Genomic DNA, 9,991 nt, shown 5'->3' with positions numbered 1-9,991 from the left:
AGGGAAGAGAAGGACAAGGTGGGGAAGAAGCAGAGGGTGAGACTTTGACCCTGATCGTCATTAACCAGCACCATCAGTGCAGTGGTCGTGACCTCCTTCTGAGGATTACAGGTTTGTGTTGTGCCTTCTGAGTCAGGTCTGTTCCTTTTTAGCTGGTGAGGCTTTGCATGGTGGAATCTATGGGAGAGAAAGGTTTGGGGCATGTCCTTTCCTAGGTGTCTTCTGCTCCAGCTTCCTCTTCCCTCCACTCAATTCTTCTGATGTCGTTGTTAGTTGTGCAGAGTTCTGGGGACCTTGCCAGTCAATGATGTGAAGTTAGTTTGTGCCTTTGCTGCCCCTGAGCCAGCTCAGAGCCCCACGAGCACAGCTGGCAGTGCTGAGGTCTAGCTGCTGGGCTGTGCCACGGGGCAGCCCCAATCCCCTCAGAAACCATTGCTGAGAGGGAACTACACAAAGCAGATGATCTTCCCTGTCCTCTTCCTTCCCACCCTGCTCCAAATCTCTCCTCCTCATATTGGCTGATTAGCTCAGGTGTCCATCTTCTCTCAGATCTATTTCACTATTCTCTCTCAAGCCCATGTAGAGACTCTCTGAGAGTTCTCCAAGGAAGTCTACTCTGCAGTGCCATGGATGTCAACTCCTGACCCATGCACTGCTGAAGGAAGCATACAGCCTGTCCCTTCCAAAAAGAAAAACAAACAAACAAACAAAGATCCCTGCTTCAGAGAGCTGAGATCAGTGATTTGGTGAAGTGTCCATCCTCCTACCCTGAGGAAAAGGGCATCTGGCATGATGTGCTCTCATCACAAGGGGTTTCCTTCCTTGGTAGGAAGTGTGGTTGCTCTTTGGAATGAGTTCAGGTGGAGGAGAGACACTGTCTCAGTCTGAGAGAATGTTTTCTCTTTTCTACCTGTACTCCATGTGGGACGTCTGTGCCTCTGAGGAGCAGCTCACAGATGCGCTAATTAACTCTGTGGAAAATCCTAGTTCTCTCCTTTCACTAGTCATGGAGGCCCTAAAGGGAACACAAATCCAGTCAGATGAGTATCAGAATATACATTTTCTTTGATAGAAACTTCCTTCATGATTCTTCTACACAAGAAAGATGTTTCTTTTTTTTCTTTCTTGTAGGTTGCCTTGTTGGTAAAGGAGGAATGAGGGACCTGTAGTGCTACATGGAGAAAGGGGACTTGGACAATAGCACATTGCCAACGGAGTTTATACTGCTGGGAATAGGGAATGTCCCCTCACTCCAGGCACCACTCTTCCTCCTCTCACTCATCATCTACTTGGTAACGATTGTTGGGAACATCCTCGTTGTTGTTGTTGTGGTGGCAGACCAGCACTTGCACACGCCCATGTACTTCTTCCTGGGCAATCTATCCTCCCTAGAGACCTGCTACTGCTCCACCATCCTGCCCCGGCTGCTGGCTACCTTCTTGACTGGGGACAGGACCATCTCTGCTCAGGGCTGTATGGCTCAGTTCTATTTCTTTGCTCTTTTTGCCACTAGCGAGTGTTACCTGCTGGCCATGATGTCCTACGATCGGTATTTGGCCATATGCCAGCCCCTGATCTATGCAAGCCTCATGACCTGGAAAGCATCTCTACAGCTGGCAGCAGCATCTTGGCTAGTGGGATTTCTTATATCTGCAGTAGTCACTTCTTTATTATCCCACTCAAGTTTCTGTGGCCCCAAAGAAATTGACCACTTCTTCTGTGATTTTATCCCCTTGCTGGAGCTCACTTGTGGAGACACCAGGGTGGTCACACTACTAGCTTTCATATTTTCTGTCCTGGATACAGTCTTCCCCTTCCTGCTCACGCTGGCCTCCTACATGTGCATCATCACTGCCATCCTGAGGATCCCATCTAGTGTGGGTAAGCAGAAGGCCTTCTCCACCTGCTCCTCTCACCTCACCATTGTCTCTGTTTTCTATGGCACCTTCATCATTGTCTACTTGCTGCCCAGAACTCCCCAGCTGAGGCAGCTCAACAAAGTGTTCTCCTTTTTCTACACTGTCCTCACGCCCCTGGTCAATCCCCTCATCTACAGTCTGCAGAACAGGGAGGTCAGGGAGGCCCTGAGAAAAGTGCTCAGAGAGCTTTGGCCATCTCCAAGAGCTCAGAGCATTGCTGTGCCAGGATGTTAAAACCACATCTAGTGCATATGTGAACTGCAAGGAGACAGTGGGGGAAGGTATGTGCTCAGTACAAGGAATCTCTCAGGAGGGTTGTTTTGTGGAGTTGAAATGCAAAGGGGGGGAAGAGTTCATTAGAGAAGAAAACAAATATTTCTCTAAGCCACCTAATAAAAGTCTGATGAAAAAGACGTGTGTATACATATGTCTATAGATGGTTAAGATGACATAAGACAAATTTGACACACAGATATATTACCCTTTAATAAGCACAGCTAGTGAAACCCTTGCCATGTCCAGCAATTTCAGGTCTTTGCTAATATCCCATTTTACTGTCTCTATTGCTTCCAAGCCACTGAGCTTCCTTTCCCATCTCTACTAGAGTAAAAGATCTGTTCTCTTTCCTTTAGATTAACTGACTCAGTGCTGAGCTTCTAGAATACCTGTCAACACCGATCATGGAATCATAGAATCAGTAAGGTTAAATCGATGGCCATGCTGTCTTCTGTCAGTCTGCTGCAGCATTTCAAATGACTCTTTTGAAGAGAGAAATTGAATTGAAGAAATGAGCTGAGACTTAGATGTTGGGATCAGAGGAAAATTAAGGTAGGAAGGGACCTCAGGAGTCTCAAACATAACCTCCCAGTCAAAGCTGGGTGAGGTCAGACTAAGTTGTTCAGGGGGTTATCCAGTTGGGTCTTGAAAGCTCCAAAGATGGAGACTCCAACACTTCTCTTGGTTGCTTCTGTCTGTCTGTCCTCCTTGTAAAAAGTTTCTCTCCCTACCCACTCAGAACATCTTTTGTTTCAGCTTATGCCTCTCATCTCCCATCCTCACACTGTGCACCACTTTGAAGAGCTGGGCTCCATCTTCCTTATTACTTCCCCATAGGTATTGGAAGGTTACTCTCAAGTGCTCCCCAAACCCTCTCTTCTCCAGGCTGAACAAGTCCAGCTCCCTCAGCCTGTCCTACAGGACAAGGGCTTCAGCCCTTGAGGACCATCAGAGCCCTCTGCTGAACTTGTTCCAGTTTGTCAGTGTTGTTCCTGTACTGGTTGGGGGCAACTCAGCACATAGCATCTAAATGGTGGTCTAACAAGGACTGAGCAAAGGAGGATGTTCACTTCCCTTGATCTACTGGTCGTGCTCCTGTTGGCCTTCCTTGCTGCCAGGTCACACTACCGGCTCATATTCAGCTTTCAGGGAACCAGGACCCTCAAGGCCTTTTCTGTAGAGCTGCTTCCAGCCAGAATGTCTCCTTGGTGGGTCATTGCAAGGGGTTCTTCCCTCTCGGTGCAGGAGTTGGCAGAGTTTTTCTCTGTTGAATTCCCTGTGCTTCCTGTTTACCTTTTTTTTTCCAACCTGTGGAGGTTCTTCTGGGTGATTGCCCTGTGTTTTAGCATATCATAGTCTTCCTTAGACTTCCTCCAGGTGAGAAAGAAGTAAAATGGGAAAAGTTTGTGTAAGAGTCTGCTAGTTAATGTCCCCACAAACACTATGTCCCTTGAACCACTCTATTTTGAGCCCATTCACTCAACCAGCATTTTATTCAGAGCGCAGCTAACAGAGGCAGCGAACAGACAGTAGTTTGTGCAGCAGATCATGCAAGAGGAGCACAATTAGGTGCAAGAGGACATTTTTCTTTTTTTCCAGTCCTGCTAGTCCCCACTTCCACAAACATGGTTATATCCCGCCGCAAAGCATATTTGCCTGTAGCTATTGAGTTGCTGCATCAGCTGTGTCGGAAGCTTCAATGCAGACAGACCCTCTGACAGCAGATGCAGCCCCTCAGGTCTCAGGCTGCAGGGAGTGCTTGGAGCCTCTCCAGAAGGCTTGGACTGATAGTCAGCCCTCCTGCAAGAGGTGTGCTGCTGTTGACGAATTGTGTTGTCAGGTTAAGTAGTTGTGAGAGGAAGTGAGCAGACTGCAAAGCATCTGAGAAAGTGAGCAGGAGATAGACAGGGGGTTCTTGGAGACCATACTGCACTGGGAGTCCCAATCCCCTGCAACAGGGGAGTTGCTGGAAGGCTCTGCGCAGAGTGAAATAGTACAGCAGAGCAGTGTAGAAGAAGGCTGGAAATTAGTTGCTTCTTGTAGAAGAAGAAGAAGAAAGGCCCCTACTCCTCCAGTAGACTTGGACTTACAGTTGAAGAACCGATTTAATGCCCTCCAGGATGAGGAGGACTCAGACCTGACTTCAAGGGAAGCAACTGGGTCGTCAGACCCTGTGCCTTGCGTGAACACTTGGGAGAGGCAAAGAGCAGTTGTAGTGGGTGACTCCATGCTGTGGGGGATGGAGACACCTATCTGCCGACCTGACCTCTTGTCTAGAGAGGATTGCTGCCTGCCAGGGGCATGGATACAAGATGTTACTGAAAGGCTGCCAAGGCTTGTCCACTCATCAGACCTCTACGCTCTGCTGCTCTTTCACATGGGTGCTAATGATATAGAGAGCAAGCTGGAAACAATCAAATAAGACTTCAGGGCTTTGCACATGGTGGTAAAGGGTCTGGGAGCCCAGGTAGTCTTCTCCTCGGTCCTACCAGTGAGGGGTAGGGATGGGAGGAGGAGCAGACAAATTTTCCAAATAAACAACTGGCTGCAACACTGCTGTTGGCAACAGGGTTTTGGTTTCTATGATCATAGGACATTGTTTGAAGATCAACAACTGGTGGGGAGAGATGGGACTCACCTCACTAAGTGGGGCACCTGTGTCTTTGCCATCAGGTTGGGCAGCCTGGCAAAGAGGGCTTTAAACTAGGTAGGAAGGAGGAAGGGGAGAGGGTACTCAATAAAACACAACTCAATTTGGGAGGCCTCCAATGGGTGCATGCAGCTGGGGATGTCCACGTGGGGCATGGCTATGGGGGATCCCCGTACACCCTTCCTGGGAAACCTGCAGGCATGACCACCTCTCCAAAATGCCTGAACACCAGTGCACGCAGCATGGAGAACAAACAGGAGGAGCTAGAGATCTGTGTGTGATCACAGGGCCATGATCTCATTGCAGTCACAGAGACATGGTGGGATAGCTGACATGACTGGAACACTGTCCTGGGTGCTATGTGCTTTTTAGGAGAGACAGGCCAGGAAGGCGAGGAGGTGGAGTTGCTCTTTATGTGAGAGAGCAACCGGAATGTATCGAGCTCTGCCTAGGGGTGGAGGAGGAGGCAGTCGAGAGCTTATGGGTGAGGATCAAAGGTCAGGCTAACACAGGGGACACTGTTTTGGGTGTCTACTACAAGCCGCCTGATGAGGAAGAGGAAGAGGAAGTCGATGAGGCCTTCTGTAGACAGCTGGAAGTAGCCTCACAATCACAGGTCCTGGTTCTCATGGGAGACTTCAACCACCCTGATATCTGCTGGAAGGACAACACAGCAAGGCACAAACAGTCCAGGAGGCTCCTGCAGTAAATCGATGATAACTTCTTGACAGAGGTGGTGGAGGAAGGGTGTGCTGCTGGACCTTGTCCCAGGCATCAATGAAGGACTGGTTGGAGGTGTGAAGGCTGGGGGCAGCCTTGGCTGCAGTGACCACAAGTTGTGGTGGAGTTCAGGATTCTACATGGAGGAAGCAAGGCAATAAGTAGGGTTGCAACCCTGGACTTCAGGAGAGTGGACTTTGGGCTCTTCAGAGACCTATTTGGAGGAATCTCATGGGTTAAGGCCCTAGAAGGAGGAGGGGTCCAGGAGACCTTGCTGGTGTTCAAGCATCACTTCCTCCAAGCTCCAGAGCGGTGCATCCCAAGAAGAAAGAAGTCCAGCAAAAGGGACATGAGACCTGCATGGATGATCAAGGAGCTCCTGACAAAACTCCAACAGAAGAAGAAAGTACACAGAATGTGGAAGAGGGGACAGGCTACTTGAGAGGGTTATAAAAATGCTGTAAGAGTATGTAGAGATGCAACTAGGAAGGCTAAGGCCCAGCTGGAATTGAGACTTGCAAGGGATGTCAAGGACAATAGGAAGGGCTTCTTCAAATACATCAGTAGAAAGAGGAGGACTCGGAAAAATGTGGGCCCACTACTGAATGGGGCGGGGGCCCTGGTAATGTAGGATACCGAGAAGGCAGAATTACTGAATGCCGCCTTTGCTTCAGTCTTTGCTGCTAAGGGCAGCCCTCAAGAATCCCAGAGCCTGGACGTGAGGAAGAAAGTCTGGAGAAAGGAAGACTTTCCTTTCATTGAGGAGGAAAGGATTAGAGACCTTCTGGGCAGGCTAGACATCCACAAATACATGGGCCCAGATGGGATGCACCCACGGGTACTGAGGGAGCTGGTGGATGTTGTTGCCAGACCGCTCTCCATCCTCTTGGAAAGGTCCTGGAGAACTGGAGAGGTGCCTAAGAACTGGAACAAAGCCAATGTCACTCTAGTCTTCAAGAAGGGCAAGGAAGAGGACCCGGTCAACTATAGGCCGGTCAGCCTCACCTCCATCCCTGGAAAGGTGATGGAACAGCTCATTCTGGGTGTCATCTCCAGACATATGGAGGAAAAGAAGGTGATCAGGAGTAGCCAGCATGGATTCACCAAGGGGAATCCTGCGTAACCAATCTAATAGCCTTCTGTGATGGAATGACTGGCTAGGGAGATGAGGGGAGAGCAGTGGGCGTTGTGTACCTTGACTTCAGCAAGGCTTTGACACTGTCTCCCATAACATCCTCCTAGATAAGCTAAGGAAGTGTGGGTTAGATGAGTGGACAGTGAGGTGGATTGAGAAATGGCTGAAAGGCAGAGCTCAGAGGGTGGTCATCACTGACGTGGAGTCAGGTTGGAGGCCTGGGGCTAGTGGTGTTCCCCAGGGCTCAGTACTAGTCCTGTCCTGTTCAACTTACTCATCAATGACCTGGATGAGGGGACGGAGTGCCTCCTAAGCAAGTTTGCTGATGATACCAGGCTGTGAGGACTGGCTGACACACCTGAGGACTGTGCTGCCATTCAGAGAGACCTGGACAGGCTGCAGAGTTGGACAGGGAGAAACCTCCTGAGGTTCAACAAGGGCAAGTGCTGGGTCCTGCACCTAGGGAAAAATAACCCTAGGCCCCAGTACAAGGTGGGGGCTGAGCTTCTGGAGAGCAATTCTGCAGGGAAGAAAGACACTGGAGTGCAGGGGGATGACAAATTGACCATGAGCCAGCAATGTGCCCTTGTGGCCAGGAAGGCCAATGGTCTCCTGAGGTGCATATGGAAGACCGTTGCCAGCAGGTCGAGCGAGGTGATCCTGCCCCTCTCCTCAACCCTGGTGAGGCCTCATCTCGAGTACTGTGTCCAGTACTCAAGGGGACTCAAGCCCACCAGGGAACACCAGCACTGCCTGACCCTTTTCCTCTTGTAACCTGCACACACGTGAAGGTCTTCAGAGGATGGGGGGGGGGGAGGAAATCCCAAAAACGTGCTAGAGTTGGGGGAAATAAACCTTTCCTGGGCCCAGCAGGGGACCACTGGGTGCTCAAGGGATTGAGTGAGAGTGATGACACTTATGTTGTACAACCATGCTGACAGCATATCTTCATATGCCATTTCCTGCGTTGACTAGGTGCTGCATCTGGCACTGAACAAGCTATGTATGGGGAGCTTTTGGAAAAGACTTCAACAGCCTTCTCCTCCTGCCGGAGGAATGACTGCAGTCTGTGTAGGACCAAGGTTACAGCCAGCTTTGAATCTGAGCCAGCTTGGAGCAGGAACTGGGTCAGACTACCTCCAGAGAACTCTTCCAACACAAATTCCTCCACCATCCTGTGGCTGCACAAGGGCTGCATCAGGTGTGAGATTCAACCTGTTGTCTTCCCAACAGGAAATGCGTGGGCACAGTCTCCACTCCCAGAGGAATGGCTGCTGAGAGTGGTGGGTGGTGTCCCTGTCCTTTCCCACACGAGGCGGGCACAGGGCAGCAGTGTCCAGCAGTGCAACGTGAGTACGGCAACAAACCCTGCAAGCCTGCTTGCTTTGGCCTCTTTGGGACAGCTCATCTGATGGGGCTTAGAAGAGACCCTGAGCTGGAAGAAGCTTACTGTCCACTGCTTCTCAGAGAGTGAAAGCACTGCCATTGCTGTCACTTGTCTCTGCTGTCTGTGTCTCTGGAGGCATCCCAGGCAGAAGAGGAACTGCATCAGCAGTCTTTCCGAGGCATTGTGTATGGGAAAATGCCAAAGAAAGTCAAGAAGACAGGTGATGGAAGGTATCCAGCCTGTTCTGTGGGAAAGGAGCATCAACAAGGCAGGTTGACCCCTAGTCGTGATCATCCTGCTGGGCCTGTGCCAGCGTGGCACTACACCTGGACTTTGAATCAGAATTCACTGTGAGCTCAGTACGTGTACAGTGCATGTGTATAGGACATAAAAACCCCTTCTAGTGCCCCCCGCAGCGTTCCTCAGCGTGGACCGATGCTGAGAGTTCCTTTGGATTCCCCCACACCTTTATTGACTCGATCAGGAAGCTGCTGGGAAATCCGCATTTAGACACAGAGGTAATAAATGCTCAGTATCGACCACAGTGTGCCCCGTGTTTGTGTTTGTGTCCCTGCTGGGGGTCCAGGCATTGCCTCCATCTTGCTCTTACAATTGACGCAGTTGGCAGGATACACAACCACAATGTTGTGGCTGAGGAGAGCAAAGATAACTGGAAACCTGCTGGAAAGACAGGACAGCTAGGCACAGACAGTGCAGGAGGCCCCTGCAGAGCACTGATGATAACGTCTTGACACAGGTGGTGGAGGAGCCACCGAGGAGGGGTGTCCTGCTGGACCTTGTGCTAACCAACAAAGAAGGACTGGTTGGAGATGTGAAGGTTGGGGTCAGCCTTGTCTGCAGTGACCACGAGATGGTAGAGTTCAGGATTCTACATGGAGGAAGGAAGGCAATAAGCAGGATTGCACCCCTGGTCTTCAGGAGAGTGGACTTTGGGCTCTTCAGAGACCTACTTGGAGGAATCCCATGGGTTAAGGCCCTAGGAGGAAGGGGGTTCCAGAAGAACTGGCTGGTATTCAAGCATCACTTCCTCCAAGCTCAAGAGTGGTGCATCCCAAGGAGAAAGAGGTCCAGCAAAGGGGGTAGGAGACCTGCATGGATGGGCAAGGAGCTCCTGGCAGAAGTCCGACAGAAGAAGAAAGTACAGAAAAAATGGAAAAGGAGACAGGCCATTTGGCAGGAATATAGGCATGTTCTCAGAGTGTGCAGGGATGTGCAAGGAAGCCCTCAAGAATCTGGGAGCCTGGAGATGAGACTTTCCCTTGGTTCAGGAGGATTGGATTAGAGATCATTTAGGCGGACTTAACATCCACAGATCCATGGAGCCTGATGGGATACAATGACAAGTACTGAGGGGGCTGATGGATATTATTGCGTGGCCGCTCTCCATCACCTTTGAAAGGCCGTGGAGAACTGGAGAGGTGCCTGAGGACTGGAAGAAAGCCCGTGTCATTCCAGTCATCAAAAAGGACAAGAAGGAGGACCCAGTCAACTATAGGCCAGTCGGCCTCAGCTCTATTCCTGGAAAGGTGATGGAATAGCTCATTTGGGATATCATCTCCGAGCATGTGGAAGAGAAGGAGGAGGTTAGGAGTAGTGAGCATGAATTCATGAGTTCCCCAGGTTCAGTACTGCGGCAAGCGTTATTCAACTCATTCATCAGTCACCTGGATGAGGGGACAGAGTGCTTCCTCAGCAAGTTTGCTGATGATACCAAGCTGGGAGGAGTGGCTGAGACACCTGAGGACTGTGCTGCCATTCAGAGAGACCTGGACAGGCTGGAGAGTTGGGCGGAGAGGAACGTCCTGAGGTTCAACAAGGGCAAGTGCAGATTCCTGCACCTAGGGGGAAATAATCCCATGCACCAGTACAAGCTGGGGGCTGAC

At 50.4% G+C, this 9,991-nt stretch overlaps 1 protein-coding gene across 1 annotated transcript; it reads left to right on the top strand.

The window, feature by feature from the left end:
- The first annotated feature begins 1,175 nt into the window (after window positions 1-1,175).
- Window positions 1,176-2,153, top strand: LOC134154580 (olfactory receptor 5B21-like). The gene has a single exon (XM_062601256.1). It carries the CDS (start codon window positions 1,176-1,178, stop codon window positions 2,151-2,153), a length of 978 nt encoding a protein of 325 aa, XP_062457240.1.
- Window positions 2,154-9,991: the final 7,838 nt, after the last annotated feature.

Source organism: Rhea pennata, unplaced genomic scaffold (genome assembly GCF_028389875.1).
Source record: "Rhea pennata isolate bPtePen1 unplaced genomic scaffold, bPtePen1.pri scaffold_32, whole genome shotgun sequence".
In the NCBI taxonomy this organism is placed as follows: domain Eukaryota; kingdom Metazoa; phylum Chordata; class Aves; order Rheiformes; family Rheidae; genus Rhea; species Rhea pennata.
This window is presented reverse-complemented; position numbering and strand designations above follow the sequence as displayed.

Coding starts and splice junctions, on each gene's coding strand:
- LOC134154580 (XM_062601256.1), top strand. CDS start 1,176: ATGGAGAAAGGGGACTTGGACAATAGCACATTGCCAACGGAGTTTATA.